This window comes from Oncorhynchus masou, chromosome 15, assembly GCF_036934945.1.
Source record: "Oncorhynchus masou masou isolate Uvic2021 chromosome 15, UVic_Omas_1.1, whole genome shotgun sequence".
Lineage (NCBI taxonomy): Eukaryota > Metazoa > Chordata > Actinopteri > Salmoniformes > Salmonidae > Oncorhynchus > Oncorhynchus masou.
This window is the reverse complement of record NC_088226.1, coordinates 75,403,312-75,427,877: the sequence shown is the minus strand read 5'-3', so window position 1 is coordinate 75,427,877 and position 24,566 is coordinate 75,403,312. Positions and strand designations below refer to the sequence as shown.

Below are 24,566 nucleotides of genomic sequence, written 5' to 3'. Positions count from 1 at the left end.
TCGCGCCGTCCCAACCTTCGCTCTCTCTCCCCCGCTACTCTCTCCTCTTCCATCCTATCATCTCTTCCCTCTGCTCATACCTTCTCCAACCTATCTCCTGATTCTGCCTCCTCAACCCTCCTCTCTTCCCTTTCTGCATCCTTTGACTCTCTATGTCCCCTATCCTCCAGGCCGGCTCGGTCCTCCCCTCCCGCTCCGCGACTCGACGACTCACTGCGAGCTCACAGAACAGTGCTCCGGGCAGCCGAGCGGAAATGGAGGAAAACTCGCCTCCCTGCGGACCTGGCATCCTTTCACTCCCTCCTCTCTACATTTTCCTCCTCTGTCTCTGCTGCTAAAGCCACTTTCTTCCACTCTAAATTCCAAGCATCTGCCTCTAACCCTAGGAAGCTCTTTGCCACCTTCTCCTCCCTCCTGAATCCTCCTCCCCTCCCCCCTCCTCCCTCTCTGCAGATGACTTCGTCAACCATTTTGAAAAGAAGGTCGACGACATCCGATCCTCGTTTGCTAAGTCAAACGACACCGCTGGTTCTGCTCACACTGCCCTACCCTGTGCTCTGACCTCTTTCTCCCCTCTCTCTCCAGATGAAATCTCGCTTCTTGTGACGGCCGGCCGCCCAACAACCTGCCCGCTTGACCCTATCCCCTCCTCTCTTCTCCAGACCATTTCCGGAGACCTTCTCCCTTACCTCCCCCCTCTCATCAACTCATCTCTGACCGCTGGCTACGTCCCTTCCGTCTTCAAGAGAGCGAGAGTTGCACCCCTTCTGAAAAAACCTACACTCGATCCCTCCGATGTCAACAACTACAGACCAGTATCCCTTCTTTCTTTTCTCTCCAAAACTCTTGAACGTGCCGTCCTTGGCCAGCTCTCCCGCTATCTCTCTCAGAATGACCTTCTTGATCCAAATCAGTCAGGTTTCAAGACTAGTCATTCAACTGAGACTGCTCTTCTCTGTATCACGGAGGCGCTCCGCACTGCTAAAGCTAACTCTCTCTCCTCTGCTCTCATCCTTCTAGACCTATCGGCTGCCTTCGACACTGTGAACCATCAGATCCTCCTCTCCACCCTCTCCGAGTTGGGCATCTCCGGCGCGGCCCACGCTTGGATTGCGTCCTACCTGACAGAATCTGTCTCCTCGCCACGCGCTCTCACCACTGGTGTCCCCCAGGGCTCTGTTCTAGGCCCTCTCCTATTCTCGCTATACACCAAGTCACTTGGCTCTGTCATAACCTCACATGGTCTCTCCTATCATTGCTATGCAGACGACACACAATTAATCTTCTCCTTTCCCCCTTCTGATGACCAGGTGGCGAATCGCATCTCTTCATGTCTGGCAGACATATCAGTGTGGATGACGGATCACCACCTCAAGCTGAACCTCGGCAAGACGGAGCTGCTCTTCCTCCCGGGGAAGGACTGCCCGTTCCATGATCTCGCCATCACGGTTGACAACTCCATTGTTTCCTCCTCCCAGAGCGCTAAGAACCTTGGAGTGATCCTGGACAACACCCTGTCGTTCTCAACTAACATCAAGGCGGTGGCCCGTTCCTGTAGGTTCATGCTCTACAACATCCGCAGAGTACGCCCCTGCCTCACACAGGAAGCGGCGCAGGTCCTAATCCAGGCACTTGTCATCTCCCGTCTGGATTACTGCAACTCGCTGTTGGCTGGGCTCCCTGCCTGTGCCATCAAACCCCTACAACTCATCCAGAACGCCGCAGCCCGTCTGGTGTTCAACCTTCCCAAGTTCTCTCACGTCACCCCGCTCCTCCGCTCTCTCCACTGGCTTCCAGTTGAAGCTCGCATCCGCTACAAGACCATGGTGCTTGCCTACGGAGCTGTGAGGGGAACGGCACCGCAGTACCTCCAGGCTCTGATCAGGCCCTACACCCAAACAAGGGCACTGCGTTCATCCACCTCTGGCCTGCTCGCCTCCCTACCACTGAGGAAGTACAGTTCCCGCTCAGCCCAGTCAAAACTGTTCGCTGCTCTGGCCCCCAATGGTGGAACAAACTCCCTCACGACGCCAGGACAGCGGAGTCAATCACCACCTTCCGGAGACACCTGAAACCCCACCTCTTCAAGGAATACCTAGGATAGGATAAGTAATCCTTCTCACCCCCCCTCCCCCTTAATGATTTAGATGCACTATTGTAAAGTGGCTGTTCCACTGGATGTCAGAAGGTGAATTCACCAATTTGTAAGTCGCTCTGGATAAGAGCGTCTGCTAAATGACTTAAATGTAAATGTAAACGTTCCGTGTGTATTTACCTCGAGTGTGTCATTGAAAATGGTATATGAGACAAGCGGTTCACAAAATGTTTCGTGTTAGGCTATAAAAATGGATTTCATCAAACAAAAGACCATTCATTGTGTAACAATGAGCATTGGGATTGCAAACAGAGGAAGATCGTCAAAGGTAAACCATTTATTTTATTGCAGTTTGTGCTGGTTGAAATAGTTGTTTTTTATGGGACTCTATCCTCAGATAATCGCATCGTATTCTTTCGCAGTAAATCATTTTTTAAATCTGACAATTCAGTTGGATTAGCAAGATGACTATTTATGTAGCGATCACCGTATGTTGTCGAATTTCATCCCGCTACCGGGTTCCGTGCGCAGAGAGGTTAACAAGAAATTTGTGGAGTGGTTGAAAAATTAGTTTTAATGACTCCATACTAAGTGTATGTAAACTTCTGACTTCAACTGCATCTACAATACAACGCACTGCTCTACCACAACATATCTACAATACAACACACTACTCTACCACAACATACACCGTTAAGAAATCAAATCAAATCAAATTTTATTTGTCACATACACATGGTTAGCAGATGTTAATGCGAGTGTAGCGAAATGCTTGTGCTTCTAGTTCCGACAATGCAGTAATAACCAATGAGTAATCTAGCTAACAATTCCAAAACTACTACCTTATACACATAAGTGTAAAGGGATAAAGAATATGTACATAAAAATATATGAATTAGTGATGGTACAGAGCGGCATAGGCAAGATGCAGTAAATGGTATCGAGTACAGTATATACATATGAGATGAGTATGTAAACAAAGTGGCATAGTTTAAAGTGGCTAGTGATACATGTATTATGTAAAGATGCAGTAGATTATATAGAGTACAGTATATATGTATACATATGAGATAAATAATGTAGGGTATGTAAACATTCTATTAAGTAGCATTGTTTAAAGCGGCTAGTGATATATTTTACATCAATTCCCATTATTAAAGTGGCTGGAGTAGAGTCAGTGTGTTGGCAGCAGCCACTCAATGTTAGTGGTGGCTGTTTAACAGTCTGATGGCCTTGAGATAGAAGCTGTTTTTCAGTCTCTCGGTCCCAGCTTTGATGCACCTGTACTGACCTCGCCTTCTGGATGATAGCGGGGTGAACAGGCAGTGGCTCGGGTGGTTGTTGTCCTTGATGATCTTTATGGCCTTCCTGTGACATCGGGTGGTGTAGGTGTCCTGGAGGGCAGGTAGTTTGCCCCCGGTGATGTGTTGTGCAGACCTCACTACCCTCTGGAGAGCCTTACGGTTGTGGGCGGAGCAGTTGCCGTACCAGGCGGTGATACAGCCCGCCAGGATGCTCTCGATTGTGCATCTGTAGTTTGTGAGTGATTTTGCTGACAAGCCGAATTTCTTCAGCCTCCTGAGGTTGAAGAGGCGCTGCTGCGCCGCCTTCACAATGCTGTCTGTGTGGGTGGACCAATTCAGTTTGTCTGTGATGTGTACGCCGAGGAACTTAAAACTTACTACCCTCTCCACTACTGTTCCATCGATGTGGATAGGGGGGTGTTCCCTCTGCTGTTTCCTGAAGTCCACAATCATCTCCTTAGTTTTGTTGAGTGTGAGGTTATTTTCCTGACACCACACTCCGAGGGCCCTCACCTCCTCCCTGTAGGCCGTCTCATCATTGTTGGTAATCATGCCTACCACTGTTGTCGTCCACAAACTTGATGATTGAGTTGGAGGCGTGCGTGGCCACGCAGTCGTGGGTGAACGGGGAGTACAGGAGAGGGCTCAGAACGCACCCTTGTGGGGCCCCAGTGTTGAGGATCAGCGGGGTGGAGATGTTGTTACCTAGCCTCACCACCTTGGGGCGGCCCGTCAGGAAGTCCAGTACCAAGTTGCACAGGGCGGGGTCGAGACCCAGGGTCTCGAGCTTGATGACGAGTTTGGAGGGTACTATGGTGTTAAATGCTGAGCTGTAGTCGATGAACAGCATTCTCACATAGGTATTCCACTTGTCCAGATGGGTTAGGGCAGTGTGGTTGAGATTGCATCGTCTGTGGACCTATTTGGGCGGTAAGCAAATTGGAGTGGGTCTAGGGTGTCAGGTAGGGTGGAGGTGATATGGTCCTTGACTAGTCTCTCAAAGCACTTGATGACGGAAGTGACTGCTACGGGGCGGTAGTCATTTAGCTCAGTTACCTTAGCTTTCTTGGGAACAATGGTGGCCCTCTTGAAGCATGTGGGAACAGCAGACTGGTATAGGGATTGATTGAATATGTCCGTAAACACACCAGCCAGCTGGTCTGCGCATGCTCTGAGGGCGCGGCTGGGGATGCCGTCTGGGCCTGCAGCCTTGCGAGGGTTAACACGTTTAAATGTTTTACTCACCTCGGCTGTAGTGAAGGAGAGACCGCATGTTTCCGTTGCAGGCCGTGTCAGTGGCACTGTATTGTCCTCAAAGCGGGCAAAAAAGTTATTTAGTCTGCCTGTGAGCAAGGCATCCTGGTCCGTGACTGGGCTGGTTTTCTTTTTGTAATCCTTGATTGACTGTAGACCCTGCCACATTCCTCTTGTGTCTGAGCCGTTGAATTGCGACTCTACTTTGTCTCTATACTGACGCTTAGCTTGTTTGATTGCCTTGCGGAGAGAATAGCTACACAGTTTGTATTCGGTCATGTTTCCGGTCACCTTGCCCTGATTAAAAGCAGTGGTTCGCGCTTTCAGTTTCACGCGAATGCTTCCATCAATCCACGGTTTCTGGTTTGGGAATGTTTTAATCGTTGCTATGCGAATGACATCTTCAACGCACGTTCTAAAGGACTCGCTCACCGAATCAGCGTATTCGTCAATATTGTTGTTTGACGCAATACGAAACATATCTCAGTCCACGTGATGGAAGCAGTCTTGGAGCGTGGAATCAGATTGGTCGAACCAGCGTTGAACAGACCTCAGCGTGGGAGTTTCTTGTTTTAGCTTCTGTCTGTAGGCAGGGATCAACAAAATGGAGTCGTGGTCAGCTTTTCCGAATGGAGGGCGGGGGAGGGCCTTATATGCATCGCGGAAGTTAGAATAGCAATGATCCAAGGTTTTACCAGCCCTGGTTGCGCAATCGATATGCTGATAGAATTTAGGGAGTCTTGTTTTCAGATTAGCCTTATTAAAATCCCCAGCTACAATGAATGCAGCCTCAGGATGTGTGGATTCCAGTTTGCAAAGATAAGTGGTGTATGTGTGTAATGTCCATTGTTGCAACCCCTATTACTAGCCTGTTCAAACTCTTTCATATTGTCTGAGATTGGAAAGCTGCCGCGGGCATTCCCCTCTTCAATGTTGGAGACACTTTAGACCCAAACTGCTACAGACCTATATCTCTCCTACCCTGCCTTTTTTTAAATCTTCGAAAGCCAAGTTAAAAAACAGATCACCAACCATTTTGAATCTGGTTTCCGAACTGGTCATGGGTGCACATCAGCCACGCTCAAGGTCCTAAATGATATCATAACCGCCATCGATAAAAGACAGTACTGTGCAGCCGTCTTCATCAACCTGGCCAAGGCTTTCGACTCTGTCAATCACCGTGTTCTTATCGGCATACACAATATCCTTTCTCAAATGACTGCCTCGCCAGGTTCACCAACTTCTTCTCAAATAGAGTTCAGTGTGTCAAATCAGAGTGCCTGTTTTCCGGACCTCTGGCAGTCTCTATGGAGGTGCCACAGGGTTCAATTCTCGGGCTGACTCTTTTCTCTGTATACATCAATGATGTCGCTCTTGCTGCTGGTGAGTCTCTGATCCACCTCTACGTAGACGACACCATTCTGTATACCTCTGGCCCTTCTTTGGACACTGTGTTAACTAACCTCAAAACGAGCTTCAATGCCATACAACTCTCCTTCCGTGGCCTCCAACTACTCTTAAACGCTAGTAAAACTAAATGCATGCTCTTCAACCGACTGCTGCCCTTACCCGCCCGCCCCACTAGCATCATTACTCTGGACGGTTCTGACTTAGAATATGTGGACAACTACAAATACCTAGGTGTCTGGTTAGACTGTAAACTCTCCTTTCAGACTCGCATTAAACATCTACAATCCAAAATGAAATCTAGCATTGGCTTTTGGCTCATTTACAAAATATCCTCCAACACTCTACTCAGACTACATCCAGTTTGCTATCACAGTGCCATCCGTTTCATCACCAAAGCCCCATATACTACGAATGACCTGTATACACTGTGACCTGTATGTTCTCGTTGGCTGGCTCTCGCTACATATTCGTCGCCAAACCCACTGGCTCCAGGTCATCTACAAGTCATTGCTAGGTGAAGATACCGCCTTATCTCAGCTCACTGGTCACCACAGCAACACCCACCTGTAGTATGCGCTCCAGCAGGTGTATTTCACTGGTCACCCCCAAAGCCAACACTTCCTTTGGCCGCCCTTCCTTCCAGTTCTCTGCTGCCAATGACTGGAACGAATTGCAAAAATCACTGAAGCTGGAGACTTACATCTCCCTCTCTAACTTTAAGCATCAGCGAAGCTTACCGATCACTGTACCTGTACACAGCCAATCTGTAAATAACCCACCCAACTACCTCATTCCCATATTGTTATTTAGGTTCTTGCTCTTTTGCACCCCAGTATCTCCACTTGCACATCTTCTGCACATCTATCACTCCCCTGTTTAGTTGCTAAATTGTAATTATTTTCACCTCTATGGCCTATTTTTTGCTGTACCCCCCTACTCTTCTACATTTGCACACTCTGTACATAGATTTTTCTATTGTGTTATTGACTGTATGTTTGTTTGTTTAACTCTGTTGTTTGTGTCGCATTGCTTTGCTTTATCTTGGCCAGGTCACAGTTGTAAATGAGAACTTGTTCTCAACTGGCCAACCTGGTTAAATAAAGGTGAAATAAAAAATAAATGTAAAAAAATATATTACTTACACCTATCAAAGATTTGGCATTCAGTCCATGCCCGTTGCATAAGCAACTGGTGATGCCCGTTGCCTAAGCAACTGGTGATGCCCGTTGCCTAAGCAACCGGTGATGCCCGTTGCCTAAGCAACCGGTGATGCCCGTTGCCTAAGCAACCGGTGATGCCCGTTGCATAAGCAGCCGGGGATGCCCGTTGCCCTAAGCAGCCGGGGATGCCCGTTGCCCTAAGCAGCCGGGGATGCCCTAAGCAGCCGGGGATGCCCTAAGCAGCCGGGGATGCCCTAAGCAGCCGGGGATGCCCTAAGCAGCCGGGGATGCCCTAAGCAGCCGGGGATGCCCTAAGCAGCCGGGGATGCCCTAAGCAGCCGGGGATGCCCTAAGCAGCCGGGGATGCCCGTTGCCCTAAGCAGCCGGGGATGCCCGTTGCCGAACCATTGGATGTTCACTATGGACATGCCCTTTCTCCTCTTTCAGGTTAAGGAAGAATTTGAAGTCGTTGATTATTGTCCACCCCTCCTGGTTTATCCGCACCCTCCTGGCCCTTACCAAACCCTTTATAAGGTAGGTGGTCATGTGTTTATAACTCTTCTTCATAACCGTCACCAAACACTTCCTAAGTTAGGTAATAATCTTTCATAAGGTACAGCAGGTGCCTCTGTGTTTTCATAATTAAGATGTTGGAAAATAAAGACCTATCAGATCATTCCCTAAATGTCTTCTGCTTTCCTTGTTTCAGCTCAAAGTTCAGCCAGAAGATCCAATTTGTGTTCAACTTGACAGACCTTTCGGAACTGGTTCCTATGGAATACGTCTCTATTCCAGACTGCATTAAAGAGTAGGTCTATGTAGTATATCTCTATACCAGACTGCATTAAAGAGTAGGTCTATGTAGTATAGTACTATACCAGACTGCATTGAAGAGTAGGTCTATGTAGTATATCTCTATACCAGACTGCATTGAAGAGTAGGTTTATGTAGTATATCTCTATACCAGACTGCATTAAAGAGTAGGTCTATGTAGTATAGCTCTATACCAGACTGCATTAAAGAGTAGGTCTATCTATACCAGACTGCATTAAAGAGTAGGTCTATGTAGTATATCTCTATACCAGACTGCATTAAAGAGTAGGTCTATGTAGTATAGCTCTATACCAGACTGCATTAAAGAGTAGGTCTATGTAGTATAGCTCTATACCAGACTGCATTAAAGAGTAGGTCTATCTATACCAGACTGCATTAAAGAGTAGGTCTATGTAGCATATCTCTATACCAGACTGCATTAAAGAGTAGGTCTATGTAGTATAGCTCTATACCAGACTGCATTAAAGAGTAGGTCTATCTATACCAGACTGCATTAAAGAGTAGGTCTATGTAGCATATCTCTATACCAGACTGCATTAAAGAGTAGGTCTATCTCTATACCAGACTGCATTAAAGAGTAGGTCTATGTAGTATATCTCTATACCAGACTGCATTAAAGAGTAGGTCTATGTAGTATAGCTCTATACCAGACTGCATTAAAGAGTAGGTCTATCTATACCAGACTGCATTAAAGAGTAGGTCTATGTAGCATATCTCTATACCAGACTGCATTAAAGAGTAGGTCTATCTCTATACCAGACTGCATTAAAGAGTAGGTCTATGTAGTATAGCTCTATACCAGACTGCATTAAAGAGTAGGTCTATCTATACCAGACTGCATTAAAGAGTAGGTCTATGTAGTATATCTCTATACCAGACTGCATTAAAGAGTAGGTCTATGTAGTATAGCTCTATACCAGACTGCATTAAAGAGTAGGTCTATGTAGTATAGCTCTATACCAGACTGCATTAAAGAGTAGGTCTATCTATACCAGACTGCATTAAAGAGTAGGTCTATGTAGCATATCTCTATACCAGACTGCATTAAAGAGTAGGTCTATGTAGTATAGCTCTATACCAGACTGCATTAAAGAGTAGGTCTATCTATACCAGACTGCATTAAAGAGTAGGTCTATGTAGCATATCTCTATACCAGACTGCATTAAAGAGTAGGTCTATCTCTATACCAGACTGCATTAAAGAGTAGGTCTATCTATACCAGACTGCATTAAAGAGTAGGTCTATGTAGCATATCTCTATACCAGACTGCATTAAAGAGTAGGTCTATCTCTATACCAGACTGCATTAAAGAGTAGGTCTATGTAGTATATCTCTATACCAGACTGCATTAAAGAGTAGGTCTATGTAGTATAGCTCTATACCAGACTGCATTAAAGAGTAGGTCTATCTATACCAGACTGCATTAAAGAGTAGGTCTATGTAGCATATCTCTATACCAGACTGCATTAAAGAGTAGGTCTATGTAGTATAGCTCTATACCAGACTGCATTAAAGAGTAGGTCTATCTATACCAGACTGCATTAAAGAGTAGGTCTATGTAGCATATCTCTATACCAGACTGCATTAAAGAGTAGGTCTATCTCTATACCAGACTGCATTAAAGAGTAGGTCTATCTATACCAGACTGCATTAAAGAGTAGGTCTATGTAGCATATCTCTATACCAGACTGCATTAAAGAGTAGGTCTATCTCTATACCAGACTGCATTAAAGAGTAGGTCTATGTAGTATATCTCTATACCAGACTGCATTAAAGAGTAGGTCTATGTAGTATAGCTCTATACCAGACTGCATTAAAGAGTAGGTCTATCTATACCAGACTGCATTAAAGAGTAGGTCTATGTAGCATATCTCTATACCAGACTGCATTAAAGAGTAGGTCTATCTCTATACCAGACTGCATTAAAGAGTAGGTCTATGTAGTATATCTCTATACCAGACTGCATTAAAGAGTAGGTCTATCTATACCAGACTGCATTAAAGAGTAGGTCTATGTAGCATATCTCTATACCAGACTGCATTAAAGAGTAGGTCTATGTAGTATATCTCTATACCAGACTGCATTAAAGAGTAGGTCTATCTATACCAGACTGCATTAAAGAGTATGTCTATGTAGTATATCTCTATACCAGACTGCATTAAAGAGTAGGTCTATCTATACCAGACTGCATTAAAGATTAGGTCTATGTAGCATATCTCTATACCAGACTGCATTAAAGAGTAGGTCTATCTCTATACCAGACTGCATTAAAGAGTAGGTCTATGTAGTATATCTCTATACCAGACTGCATTAAAGAGTAGGTCTATGTAGTATAGCTCTATACCAGACTGCATTAAAGAGTAGGTCTATCTATACCAGACTGCATTAAAGAGTATGTCTATGTAGTATATCTCTATACCAGACTGCATTAAAGAGTAGGTCTATCTATACCAGAGTGCATTAAAGAGTAGGTCTATGTAGCATATCTCTATACCAGACAGCATTAAAGAGTAGGTCTATCTATACCAGAGTGCATTAAAGAGTAGGTCTATGTAGCATATCTCTATACCAGACTGCATTAAAGAGTAGGTCTATCTCGATACCAGACTGCATTAAAGAGTAGGTCTATGTAGTATATCTCTATACCAGACTGCATTAAAGAGTAGGTCTATCTCTATACCAGACTGCATTAAAGAGTAGGTCTATCTATACCAGACTGCATTAAAGAGTAGGTCTATGTAGCATATCTCTATACCAGACTGCATTAAAGAGTAGGTCTATCTCTATACCAGACTGCATTAAAGATTAGGTCTATGTAGTATATCTCTATACCAGACTGCATTAAAGAGTAGGTCTATCTCTATACCAGACTGCATTAAAGATTAGGTCTGTGTAGTATATCTCTATACCAGACTGCATTAAAGATTAGGTCTATCTCTATACCAGACTGCATTAAAGAGTAGGTCTATGTAGTATAGCTCTATACCAGACTGCATTAAAGATTAGGTCTATGTAGTATATCTCTATACCAGACTGCATTAAAGATTAGGTCTATCTCTATACCAGACTGCATTAAAGAGTAGGTCTATGTAGTATAGCTCTATACCAGACTGCATTAAAGATTAGGTCTATGTAGTATAGCTCTATACCAGACTGCATTAAAGATTAGGTCTATGTAGTATATCTCTGTAACAGACTGCATTAAACAATTTAAAGGTAATGCTACCAAATACTAATTGAGTGTATGTAAAATTCTGACCCACTGGGAATGTGATGAAAGAAATAAAAGCTGAAATAAATCATTCTCTCTACAGTCGTGACCAAATGTTTTGAGAATGACACTAATATTAATTTCCACAAAGTTTGCTGCTTCAGTGTCTTTAGATATTTTTGTCAGATGTTACTATGGAATACTGAAGTATAATTACAAGCATTGCGTAAGTGTCAAAGGCTTGTATTGACAATTAAATTAAGTTGATGCAAAGAGTCAATATTTGCAGTGACCCCTCTTCTTCAAGACCTGACTGATGGCAGCCCATTCTTGCGTAGTCATTGCTTGGAGTTTGTCAGAATTTGTGGGGTTTTGTTTGTCCACCCGCCTCTTGAGGAATGATCACAAGTTCTCAATGGGATTAAGGTCTAGGGAGTTTCCTGGCCATGCACCCAAAATATCAATGTTTTGTTCCCAGAGCCACTTAGTTATCACTTTTGCCTTATGGCAAGGTGTTCCATCATGCTGGAAAAGGCATTGTTCGTCACCAAACTGTTCCTGGGTGGTTGGGAGAAGTTGCTCTCGAAGGATGTGTTGGTACCATTCTTTATTCATGGCTGTGTTCTTAGGCAAAATTGTGAGTGAGCCCACTCCCTTGGCTGAGAAGCAACCCCACACATGAATGGTCTCAGGATGCTTAACTGTTGGCATGACACAGGACTGATGGTAGCGCTCACCTTGTCTTCTCCGGACAAGCATTTTTCCAGATGTCCCAAACAATTGGAAAGGGGATTCATCAGAGAAAATGACTTTACCCCAGTCCTCAGCAGTCCAATCCCTGTACCTTTTGCAGAATATCAGTCTGTCCCTGATGTTTTTCCTGGAGAGAAGTGGCTTCTTTGCTGCCCTTCTTGACACCAGGCCATTCTCCAAAAGTCTTCACCTCGCTGTGCGTGCAGATGCACTCACACCTGCCTGCTGCCATTCTTGAGCAAGCTTTGTACTGGTGGTGCCCCGATCCCGCAGCTGAATCAACTTTAGGAGACGGTCCTAGCGCTTGCTGGACTTTCTCGGGCGCCCTGAAGCCTTCTTCACAACAAATGAACCGCTCTCCTTGAAGTTCTTGATGATCTGATAAATGGTTGATTCAGGTGCAATCTTGCTGGCAGCAATATCCTTGCCTGTGAAGCCCTTTTTGTGCAACGCAATGATGAAGGCGTGTTTCAATGCAGGTAACCATGGTTGACAGAGGAAGAACAATGATTCCAAGCACCACCCTCCATTTGAAGCTTCCAGTCTGTTATTCGAACTCAATCGGCATGACAGAGTGATCTCCAGCCTTGTCCTTGTCAACACTCACACCTGTGTTAACAAGAGAACCACTGACATGATGTCAGCTGGTCCTTTTGTGGCAGGGCTGAAATGCAGTGGAAATGTTTCGTGGGGATTCAGTTCATTTAATTGACGGATGGACTTTGCAATTAATTGCAATTCATCTGATCACTCTTCATAACATTCTGGACTATATGCAAATTGCCATCATACAAACTGAGGCAGCAGACTTTGTGAAAATGAATATTTGTCCCATTCTCAAAACTCATTCTCAGAACTTTTGGCCACGACTGTTAGGTTCCAGTCCCCACGGTGTTATACTTCGTATAGTGGAGGTCGGTTAGGGGTTTGGTTCCAGTCCCCACGGTGTTCTACTTCTTAGTATAGTGGGGGTCAGTTAGGGGTTTGGTTCCAGTATGCATGGTGTTATACTTAGTATCGTGGGGGACAGTTAGGGGTTTGGTTCCAGTACTCAGTGTTCTACTTAGTATAGTGGAGGTCGGTTAGGGGTTTGGTTCCAGTCCTGACCGTGTTTACTTCTTAGTATAGTGGAGGTCAGTTAGGGGTTTGGTTCCAGTCCTCATGGTGTTCTACTTCTTAGTATCGTGGGGGTCAGTTAGGGGTTTGGTTCCAGTACTCACAGTGTTCTACTTAGTATAGTGGGGGTCAGTTAGGGGCTTTGCTTCCAGTCCTGACCGTGTTTACTTCTTAGTATAGTGGAGGTCAGTTAGGGGTTTGGTTCCAGTCCTCATGGTGTTCTACTTCTTAGTATCGTGGGGGTCAGTTAGGGGTTTGGTTCCAGTACTCACAGTGTTCTACTTAGTATAGTGGGGGTCAGTTAGGGGCTTTGCTTCCAGTCCTGACCGTGTTTACTTCTTAGTATAGTGGAGGTCAGTTAGGGGTTTGGTTCCAGTCCTCATGGTGTTCTACTTCTTAGTATCGTGGGGGTCAGTTAGGGGTTTGGTTCCAGTACTCACAGTGTTCTACTTAGTATAGTGGGGGTCAGTTAGGGGCTTTGCTTCCAGTCCTGACCGTGTTTACTTCTTAGTATAGTGGAGGTTGGTTAGGTTCCAGTCCTCATGGTGTTCTACTTATTAGTATAGTGGAGGCCAGTTAGGGGTTTGGTTCCAGTCCCCATGGTGTTCTACTTCTTAGTATAGTGGGGGTCAGTTAGGGGTTTGCTTCCAGTCCTGACCGTGTTTACTACTTAGTATAGTGGAGGTTGGTTAGGTTCCAGTCCTCATGGTGTTCTACTTCTTAGTATAGTGGAGGCCAGTTAGGGGTTAGGTTCCAGTCCTCATGGTGTTCTACTTCTTAGTATATTGGAGGCCAGTTAGGGGTTTGGTTCCAGTCCTCATGGTGTTTTACTTCTTAGTATAGTGGGGGTCAGTTAGGGGTTTGGTTCCAGTCCCCATGGTGTTCTACTTCTTAGTATAGTGGGGGTCAGTTAGGGGTTTTGTTCCAGTCCTCATGGTGTTATACTTAGTATAGTGGAGTTCAGTTAGGGGTTTGGTTCCAGTCCTCATGGTGTTCTACTTCTTAGTATAGTGGAGGCCAGTTAGGGGTTTGGTTCCACTCCTCATGGTGTTTACTTCTTAGTATACTGGAGGTTGGTTAGGTTTCAGTCCTCATGGTGTTCTACTTCTTAGTATAGTGGAGGCCAGTTAGGGGTTAGGTTCCAGTCCTCATGGTGTTCTACTTAGTATAGTGGAGGCCAGTTAGGGGTTAGGTTCCAGTCCTCATGGTGTTCTACTTACATTTACATTACATTTAAGTCATTTAGCAGACGCTCTTATCCAGAGCGACTTACAAATTGGTGAATTCACCTTCTGACATCCAGTGGAACAGCCACTTTACAATAGTGCATCTAAATCATTTAAGGGGGGGGTGAGAAGGACCACTTTATCCTATCCTAGGTATTCCTTGAAGAGGTGGGGTTTCAGGTGTCTCCGGAAGGTGGTGATTGACTCCGCTGTCCTGGCGTCGTGAGGGAGTTTGTTCCACCATTGGGGGGCCAGAGCAGCGAACAGTTTTGACTGGGCTGAGCGGGAACTGTACTTCCTCAGTGGTAGGGAGGCGAGCAGGCCAGAGGTGGATGAACGCAGTGCCCTTGTTTGGGTGTAGGGCCTGATCAGAGCCTGGAGGTACTGCGGTGCCGTTCCCCTCACAGCTCCGTAGGCAAGCACCATGGTCTTGTAGCGGATGCGAGCTTCAACTGGAAGCCAGTGGAGAGAGCGGAGGAGCGGGTTGACGTGAGAGAACTTGGGAAGGTTGAACACCAGACGGGCTGCGGCGTTCTGGATGAGTTGTAGGGGTTTAATGGCACAGGCAGGGAGCCCAGCCAACAGCGAGTTGCAGTAATCCAGACGGGAGATGACAAGTGCCTGGATTAGGACCTGTGCCGCTTCCTGTGTGAGGCAGGGTCGTACTCTGCGGATGTTGTAGAGCATGAACCTACAGGAACGGGCCACCGCCTTGATGTTAGTTGAGAACGACAGGGTGTTGTCCAGGATCACGCCAAGGTTCTTAGCGCTCTGGGAGGAGGACACAATGGAGTTGTCAACCGTGATGGCGAGATCATGGAACGGGCAGTCCTTCCCCGGGAGGAGGAGCAGCTCCGTCTTGTCGAGGTTCAGCTTGAGGTGGTGATCCGTCATCCACACTGATATGTCTGCCAGACATGCAGAGATGCGATTCGCCACCTGGTCATCAGAAGGGGAAAGGAGAAGATTAATTGTGTGTCGTCTGCATAGCAATGATAGGAGAGACCATGTGAGGTTATGACAGAGCCAAGTGACTTGGTGTATAGCGAGAATAGGAGAGGGCCTAGAACAGAGCCCTGGGGGACACCAGTGGTGAGAGCGCGTGGCGAGGAGACAGATTCTCGCCACGCCACCTGGTAGGAGAGACCTGTCAGGTAGGACGCAATCCAAGCGTGGGCCGCGCCGGAGATGCCCAACTCGGAGAGGGTGGAGAGGAGGATCTGATGGTTCACAGTATCGAAGGCAGCCGATAGGTCTAGAAGGATGAGAGCAGAGGAGAGAGAGTTAGCTTTAGCAGTGCGGAGCGCCTCCGTGATACAGAGAAGAGCAGTCTCAGTTGAATGACTAGTCTTGAAACCTGACTGATTTGGATCAAGAAGGTCATTCTGAGAGAGATAGCGGGAGAGCTGGCCAAGGACGGCACGTTCAAGCGTTTTGGAGAGAAAAGAAAGAAGGGATACTGGTCTGTAGTTGTTGACATCGGAGGGATCGAGTGTAGGTTTTTTCAGAAGGGGTGCAACTCTCGCTCTCTTGAAGACGGAAGGGACGTAGCCAGCGGTCAGGGATGAGTTGATGAGCGAGGTGAGGTAAGGGAGAAGGTCTCCGGAAATGGTCTGGAGAAGAGAGGAGGGGATAGGGTCAAGCGGGCAGGTTGTTGGGCGGCCGGCCGTCACAAGAAGCGAGATTTCATCTGGAGAGAGAGGGGAGAAAGAGGTCAGAGCACAGGGTAGGGCAGTGTGAGCAGAACCAGCGGTGTCGTTTGACTTAGCAAACGAGGATCGGATGTCGTCGACCTTCTTTTCAAAATGGTTGACGAAGTCATCTGCAGAGAGGGAGGAGGGGGGGGAGGGGGAGGAGGATTCAGGAGGGAGGAGAAGGTGGCAAAGAGCTTCCTTGGGTTAGAGGCAGATGCTTGGAATTTAGAGTGGTAGAAAGTGGCTTTAGCAGCAGAGACAGAGGAGGAAAATGTAGAGAGGAGGGAGTGAAAGGATGCCAGGTCCGCAGGGAGGCGAGTTTTCCTCCATTTCCGCTCGGCTGCCCGGAGCACTGTTCTTAGTATAGTGGAGGCCAGTTAGGGATTTGGTTCCAGTCCTCATGGTGTTCTACTTAGTATAGTGGAGGCCAGTTAGGGGTTAGGTTCCAGTCCTCATGGTGTTCTACTTCTTAGTATAGTGGAGGCCAGTTAGGGGTTAGGTTCCAGTCCTCATGGTGTTCTACTTCTTAGTATAGTGGAGGCCAGTTAGGGGTTTGGTTCCAGTCCTCATGGTGTTCTACTTCTTAGTATAGTGGGGGTCAGTTAGGGGTTTGGTTCCAGTCCCCATGGTGTTCTACTTCTTAGTATAGTGGGGGTCAGTTAGGGGTTTTGTTCCAGTCCTCATGGTGTTATACTTAGTATAGTGGAGGTCAGTTAGGGGTTTGGTTCCAGTCCTCATGATGTTCTACTTCTTAGTATAGTGGAGGCCAGTTAGGGGTTTGGTTCCACTCCTCATGGTGTTTACTTCTTAGTATACTGGAGGTTGGTTAGGTTTCAGTCCTCATGGTGTTCTACTTCTTAGTATAGTGGAGGCCAGTTAGGGGTTAGGTTCCAGTCCTCATGGTGTTCTACTTAGTATAGTGGAGGCCAGTTAGGGGTTTGGTTCCAGTCCTCATGGTGTTCTACTTAGTATAGTGGAGGCCAGTTAGGGGTTAGGTTCCAGTCCTCATGGTGTTCTACTTCTTAGTATAGTGGAGGCCAGTTAGGGGTTAGGTTCCAGTCCTCATGGTGTTCTACTCAGTATAGTGGAGGCCAGTTAGGGGTTTGGTTCCAGTCCTCATGGTGTTCTACTTAGTATAGTGGAGGCCAGTTAGGGGTTAGGTTCCAGTCCTCATGGTGTTCTACTTCTTAGTATAGTGGAGGCCAGTTAGGGGTTAGTTTCCAGTCCTCATGGTGTTCTACTTAGTATAGTGGAGGCCAGTTAGGGTTTGGTTCCAGTCCTCATGGTGTTCTACTTAGTATAGTGGAGGCCAGTTAGGGGTTAGGTTCCAGTCCTCATGGTGTTCTACTTCTTAGTATAGTGGAGGCCAGTTAGGGGTTAGGTTCCAGTCCTCATGGTGTTCTACTTCTTAGTATAGTGGATGCCAGTTAGGGGTTTGGTTCCAGTCCTCATGGTGTTCTACTTCTTAGTATAGTGGAGGCCAGTTAGGGGTTTGGTTCCAGTCCTCATGGTGTTCTACTTCTTAGTATAGTGGAGTCCAGTTAGGGGTTAGGTTCCAGTCCTCATGGTGTTCTACTTAGTATAGTGGAGGCCAGTTAGGGGTTTGGTTCCAGTCCTCATGGTGTTCTACTTAGTATAGTGGAGGCCAGTTAGGGGTTAGGTTCCAGTCCTCATGGTGTTCTACTTCTTAGTATAGTGGAGGCCAGTTAGGGGTTAGGTTCCAGTCCTCATGGTGTTCTACTTAGTATAGTGGAGGCCAGTTAGGGGTTTGGTTCCAGTCCTCATGGTGTTCTACTTAGTATAGTGGAGGCCAGTTAGGGGTTAGGTTCCAGTCCTCATGGTGTTCTACTTCTTAGTATAGTGGAGGCCAGTTAGGGGTTAGGTTCCAGTCCTCATGGTGTTCTACTTAGTATAGTGGAGGCCAGTTAGGGTTTGGTTCCAGTCCTCATGGTGTTCTACTTAGTATAGTGGAGGCCAGTTAGGGGTTAGGTTCCAGTCCTCATGGTGTTCTACTTCTTAGTATAGTGGAGGCCAGTTAGGGGTTAGGTTCCAGTCCTCATGGTGTTCTACTTCTTAGTATAGTGGATGCCAGTTAGGGGTTTGGTTCCAGTCCTCATGGTGTTCTACTTCTTAGTATAGTGGAGGCCAGTTAGGGGTTTGGTTCCAGTCCTCATGGTGTTCTACTTCTTAGTATAGTGGAGGCCAGTTAGGGGTTTGGTTCCAGTCCCAGAGCTCTGACAATTATTCTCTTTCCTCAGGCTCGACCAGGAGAAACCCGTCAGAGTGGAGATGGCAGCCATGCCAGAGACAGAGTAAGACTACCTGGGCGGCTTGCTAGCTCTGCTCTGTCTGCCCTGCACAGCTCCAGACCGATGACGAATGTTCAGAACCACAGCTGATCAGCCTTTACTGTTGATAATAGGTGTTGCAACTCGAGAGACTTAGAGAGCCCAGGTGCAGGAGAAGATGAGTGCCTTTCTGAGACCATTCTCCCTGTTACTTTGTTACAACCCTCTAACTCTCTTTTTGTCATTGTTACGACCCTCTCTCTCCCTCTCTCATTGTTGCGACCCTCTCTCTCCCTCTCTCATTGTTGCGACCCTCTCTCTCTCTGGTCAATCTCTCCACCGTGCTCTGTAACCTTTTATGTATCAAGCCAAACATAGAAATGTTGATGTCATAGTTACTTTTTGTATCTGCAATGTATTTAAGGCACTCTGTTACTGAGGGTTGATGCTTGTTCTTCATTACATTTAAATATATATTTATATTCAACAGGTGAGAAAGGACAAAGATTAATATATATTTTTATGTTGTTGTTTTTTTTGATCCTTATTTTAGGTCACATGACCCCACAGAGTGATGTTAAATAGAGCAGGTTTCACATGACCTGGAAACGGTTTACTGCTAATGTCTTTGAAAGAATCCTACATGAAAAAGTTTCTGTCATCTGTCTGGAAGGACCAGATTCTGTCTGTTTGTAGCGACAACAAAGTATACGTTGTGAAAACAGAGTACCTAAGAGATATTGGTTGATGCTGGAATGTCTTACTGTCAATCAGGATGTTGGTTTCTGTGTTTTTGGAGGGGACGTTCTTGTACATTATTTCTCTAAAGTAAAATCCAAATCCAAATGTGTCTTTATTCATTAGGAAGAATTTTTCAAGTACAACAGAAAAACACACATACTTACCACAGTAGTTGGCATACAAAACATATTGTTAATACATGATATACTATACTAACCATACATTACATGGTAAGACTGGGTTTAGTTTCATGTTTGACTCAAATTAGTTACAATCATGTCTAAGGTATTCTACAGTAAAAATGGCATGGTTCCAACAAAAAAACTACTCTTAAATGAGGAGTCAAAAGAAAAAGCTGCCTCAATACCTTGGTGTTACTTAAGATATTGTTTTACATTAGAGCGGCTTTAATTAAAACACCGAGAAGATGAGCTGCTTCTAAATGAGTAAGTTAGAACATTTCTGACTGTAAAGCCACTTTGCATAAAGGCGTGTGCTGAATGGCAGATTTATGTTCAATCTATATATAAATATACTGAACACAAAATATCAACTCAACATGTAAAGTGTTGGTTTCTTGAGCTGAAGTACAAGATCCCAGACATTTTCCATACGCACAAAAATATTATTTCCCTCAAATTGTGTGCGCAAATTTTTACATCTGTTAGTGAGCATTTCTCTTTTGCCAAGATAATCCATCCACCTGACGGGTACATCAAGAAGCTTATTTAACAGCATGATCATTACACAGGTGCACCTTGTGCTGGGGACAATAAATGGCCACACTAAAATGTGCAGTTTTGTCACACAACACAATGCCACAAATGTCTCAATTTTGAGGGAGCGTGCAATTGGCATGCTGACTTCAGGAATGAGCTATTTCCAGAGTGAATGTTAATTTCTCTACCACAAGCTGCTTCCCAATGTTGTTTTAGAGAATGTGGAAGTACTTCCAACAGACCTCACAACCACAGACCACGTGTAACCATGCCAGCCCAGGACCTCCACATCAGACCACGTGTAACCATGCCAGCCCGGGACCTCCACATCAGACCACGTGTAACCATGCCAGCCCAGGACCTCCACATCAGACCACGTGTAACCATGCCAGCCCGGGACCTCCACATCAGACCACGTGTAACCATGCCAGCCCGGGACCTCCACATCAGACCACGTGTAACCATGCCAGCCCGGGACCTCCACATCAGACCACGTGTAACCATGCCAGCCCAGGACCTCCACATCAGACCACGTGTAACCATGCCAGCCCGGGACCTCCACATCAGACCACGTGTAACCATGCCAGCCCAGGACCTCCACATCAGACCACGTGTAACCATGCCAGCCCGGGACCTCCACATCAGACCACGTGTAACCATGCCAGCCCGGGACCTCCACATCAGACCACGTGTAACCATGCCAGCCCAGGACCTCCACATCAGACCACGTGTAACCATGCCAGCCCGGGACCTCCACATCAGACCACGTGTAACCATGCCAGCCCGGGACCTCCACATCAGACCACGTGTAACCATGCCAGCCCAGGACCTCCACATCAGACCACGTGTAACCATGCCAGCCCGGGACCTCCACATCAGACCACGTGTAACCATGCCAGCCCAGGACCTCCACATCAGACCACGTGTAACCATGCCAGCCCGGGACCTCCACATCAGACCACGTGTAACCATGCCAGCCCGGGACCTCCACATCAGACCACGTGTAACCATGCCAGCCCAGGACCTCCACATCAGACCACGTGTAACCATGCCAGCCCGGGACCTCCACATCAGACCACGTGTAACCATGCCAGCCCGGGACCTCCACATCAGACCACGTGTAACCATGCCAGCCCAGGACCTCCACATCAGACCACGTGTAACCATGCCAGCCCGGGACCTCCACATCAGACCACGTGTAACCATGCCAGCCCAGGACCTCCACATCAGACCACGTGTAACCATGCCAGCCCGGGACCTCCACATCAGACCACGTGTAACCATGCCAGCCCAGGACCTCCACATCAGACCACGTGTAACCATGCCAGCCCGGGACCTCCACATCAGACCACGTGTAACCATGCCAGCCCAGGACCTCCACATCAGACCACGTGTAACCATGCCAGCCCGGGACCTCCACATCAGACCACGTGTAACCATGCCAGCCCGGGACCTCCACATCAGACCACGTGTAACCATGCCAGCCCGGGACCTCCACATCAGACCACGTGTAACCATGCCAGCCCGGGACCTCCACATCAGACCACGTGTAACCATGCCAGCCCGGGACCTCCACATCCGGCTTCTTCACCTGCGGGAAACTGAGGGCTTTTTCTGTCTGTAATAAAGCCCTTTTGTGGGGAAAAATTCCTTCTGATTGGATGAGCACCCATGGTTGCGCCTCTGCCCACCATGTGAAATCCATAGGTTAGGGCTTAATGAGTTGACTGATTTAATTTCAATTGACTGAATTTCTTCTATGAACTGTACATTAAAATAATTGAAATTGTTGCATGTTGGTTTTATATGAATTATAGTTCAGTGTATGTGTATATATGTGCATGTTTTTATAAAATACATAAATCAGCTTTTATTTGTCGCATGCACCGAATACAACATGTGTAGACCTTACAGTGAAATGCTTACTTACAGGCGCTAACCAATAATGCCGTTTTAAGAAAAATATAACTAAATAAAAGTAACAGATAATGAAAGAGCAGCAGTGACGTAACAATGTGGAGGCGATAGACAGGGAGCACCGGTTAGTCAAGGTAATTGATGTAATATGTAGGTATTAGGAGTTATTAAAGTGACTATGCATAGATAATAACAGAGTAGCAGCAGTGTAAATGGGGGGGATGCAAATAGTCTGGGTAGCCATTTGATTAGATGTTCAGCAGTTATATGGCTTGGGGGTAGAAGCTGTTCAGCAGTCTTATGGCTTGGGGGTAGAAGCTGTTCAGCAGTCTTATGGCTTGGGGGTAGAAGCTGTTCAGCAGTCTGATGGCTTGGGGGTAGAAGCTGTTCAGCAGTCTGATGGCTTGGGGGTAGAAGCTGTTCAGCAGTCGTATGGCTTGGAGGTAGAAGCTGTTCAGCAGTCTTATGGCTTGGAGGTAGAAGCTGTTCAGCAGTCTAATGGCTTGGGGGTAGAAGCTGTTTAGTAGCCTCTTGAACCTAGACTTGGTGCTCCGGTACCGCTTGCCGTGCGGTAGCACAGAGAACAGTCTGCCTGGGGTGGCTGGAGTCTTTGACAATTTTTATGGTCTTCCTCTGACACCACCTGGTATAGATGTCCTGGATGGCAGGAAGCTTGGCCCCAGTGATGTACTGGGCCGTACGCACTACCCTCTGTAGGAGGCCGAGCAGTTGTCATAGCAGGTAGTGGTGCAGAGGAAGGCCCTAAAAATCATGAAAGACTCCAGGCACACTAGTCATATATACACATAGGTTTTGTCGTTCCCTCATACACCAAGTATGTATATATAATGTTATAAAACTTTATAGCCTGGCATTGTTGACTACATGTAGAACTGTAATAACGATGGTTATAACTGTTACAGAACTGATGTGTTCAGTGAAACTAGCCATTGGACTAGATGCAGTACTAATTCAAGACTACAGGAGGGTGTATGTCTGGAATATTCATGGCAATCACAACGATACAGTGCAACCCCAACATCTAAGAAAAACTACATTTTATTTACAACCCTCTTACATTAACATCAGAAATATACAGTATAATCAGAAATAAAACACGCTCTCTCTGTTTGAGAATAGAGTTCAAGGGGTAAAAACAGCTACACGATTGTATTTACTACCTTCATAGTTTTTGTAAGATATTCCCAGATTCCACTGTCCTTACTGATACACTGTACGTTGCTTTAAAGCGCAGGTACGACTCCAGACACCTGATCGCCACATCATCCACCTCAGGGTCAAACTTGTTAGCGATAAGGTGGTGTTGGTTTAGGAGCCACTGCAGGTCTCCAGCTCCATAGACACACACAGCTCTCCTGTAGGTCCCGGAGCAGTGGGGGTAGGGGGCTCCACTCCTCACGTCCCCAGCCAGGTAGCTCCACCTCACTACCCTGGCCATGGAGTTCATATCAGACTGCTGGTACTTACTGTTGGGGGGGTTGGAGCCTGGGACAGCGGGCATGCGCTGCAGAGTGGCCCACAGGTGTTCATCAGGGCTATAGGTGTCCTTCTCCCACTCCAGCAGAACCCGGACCTCCTGACTCTTCATCACGTGACGGACGAAGGCCCTGGATACCACGAAGTAGGCGTTGCCAGAGAACATAGGGGTGTTGATTGGTGGAGGGGTCTTCTTAACCGCTGTCCTGACCACGGTGTTGGTGACGTTGTGGTGGAACTGCCATCTGCCCTTCTTGTAGCCGTTGGTGACCTCTGACTCCATGCTGTTTTTCCCGTTCAGCAGTTTGAGGGCCTGAACCATCTCAGCATTGGTCTTAATGGGGAAGTCGGTTCCACAGGTGTTGAGAAGGTACCTCCACTGGACAGGTGACTTTAGCAGGTCCTCCATGCAGTTCAGGTCAGCCTGCACTCTGGACCAGGAGGCATAGATGACGCTCTCTATCTTACTGGCCACAAACACATTGGGTAGGCAGGACACGATAGCTCTCACTGCACTCCTGAAGTCCTCGGATGATTTCTGGTCGATGTGGACGCAGTAGACGTTCTGAGGAGTGTACAAAGCACGCAGGAGCCTCTCAAACATCTCAATCTTCTCGTGGATGACCATGGAGTAGGCGATGGGGAACTCCTTTTCCTCCTGGCTCAGAGGAACAGTGATGAACCCTCTGTCTGCAACGTACCTCTGACAGTCCTGAGTTACGTTGTGGTAGAACTCCTCTGAAAGCAGCTGCTGCTTCTTCTTGGTCTTCAGCAGGAGGCTGAGCTGCTCCCTCTCCAGACCCTCCATGTCTCCTCGGATTATGGCTGAGCAGGCCTGCAGGTCGGCAGCGTAGTCCGAGGGGAGGAGGTCTGTAGCGGGGAGAGGACCCCTGTCTGAGCCCAGCGGATGTCTGAGAGCCATCCACAGGAGCAGAGAGACTGATCCACTCAATAGAATCAGAGACAAGTTCCTGAACACTCTCTGAGATCTGGACAAGGAAACTGCAGCCATTACTAGTCTGGTATTCTCTTTCTATGATGTCTTGTTATTATTCTTTATCTGATATTAGTATCAATGGAAACCACCGCAAAGAAGACTACTGCTCAACTGAATGTGTCTCAACTCGACCTCAGCTCAAGTAAATGACTCACATCTCTTACACCTCAGTTTAAAAGGAGAGGTGTGATCATTAACTTTAGTGGGCATGGTCTATAGGCACGGTGTTTACACCAGTTGGTAGAAACGTACTGTGTCCACGCGGAGTGGCTCAACTTGTGGTACCTGTATGTGGATAGTTTCCTCATCCACATCGTGACACGTTAGTAGCACATTGACACTGAAAGTGT

The 24,566-nt window shown here is 46.7% G+C and overlaps 3 protein-coding genes across 3 annotated transcripts in view; 1 reads left to right on the top strand and 2 right to left on the bottom strand.

The window, feature by feature from the left end:
* The window catches only part of bnip2 (BCL2 interacting protein 2), a 56,734-nt gene extending 37,543 nt beyond the window's left edge, over positions 1–19,191 (top strand). The window contains exons 8-10 of the mRNA XM_064990251.1: positions 7,671–7,757; positions 7,933–8,031; positions 18,316–19,191. Coding sequence (XP_064846323.1) covers positions 7,671–7,757; positions 7,933–8,031; positions 18,316–18,373 — 244 coding nt within the window. The 3' untranslated portion in view covers positions 18,374–19,191. The remainder of the gene's footprint in view (positions 1–7,670; positions 7,758–7,932; positions 8,032–18,315) is intronic.
* A 50-nt stretch (positions 19,192–19,241) lies between these two features.
* Positions 19,242–21,522, bottom strand: LOC135556804 (uncharacterized). Its single transcript, XM_064990250.1, has 2 exons — positions 21,103–21,522; positions 19,242–21,063 (listed from the first exon to the last, which is right to left on the bottom strand). Exons 1-2 carry the CDS (start codon positions 21,508–21,510, stop codon positions 19,990–19,992), a joined length of 1,482 nt encoding a protein of 493 aa, XP_064846322.1. The 5' UTR covers positions 21,511–21,522; the 3' UTR covers positions 19,242–19,989.
* Positions 21,523–21,556: 34 nt separating this feature from the next.
* On the bottom strand, positions 21,557–24,372 carry gcnt3 (glucosaminyl (N-acetyl) transferase 3, mucin type). The gene has a single exon (XM_064990252.1). It carries the CDS (start codon positions 24,229–24,231, stop codon positions 22,906–22,908), a length of 1,326 nt encoding a protein of 441 aa, XP_064846324.1. The 5' UTR covers positions 24,232–24,372; the 3' UTR covers positions 21,557–22,905.
* Positions 24,373–24,566: the final 194 nt, after the last annotated feature.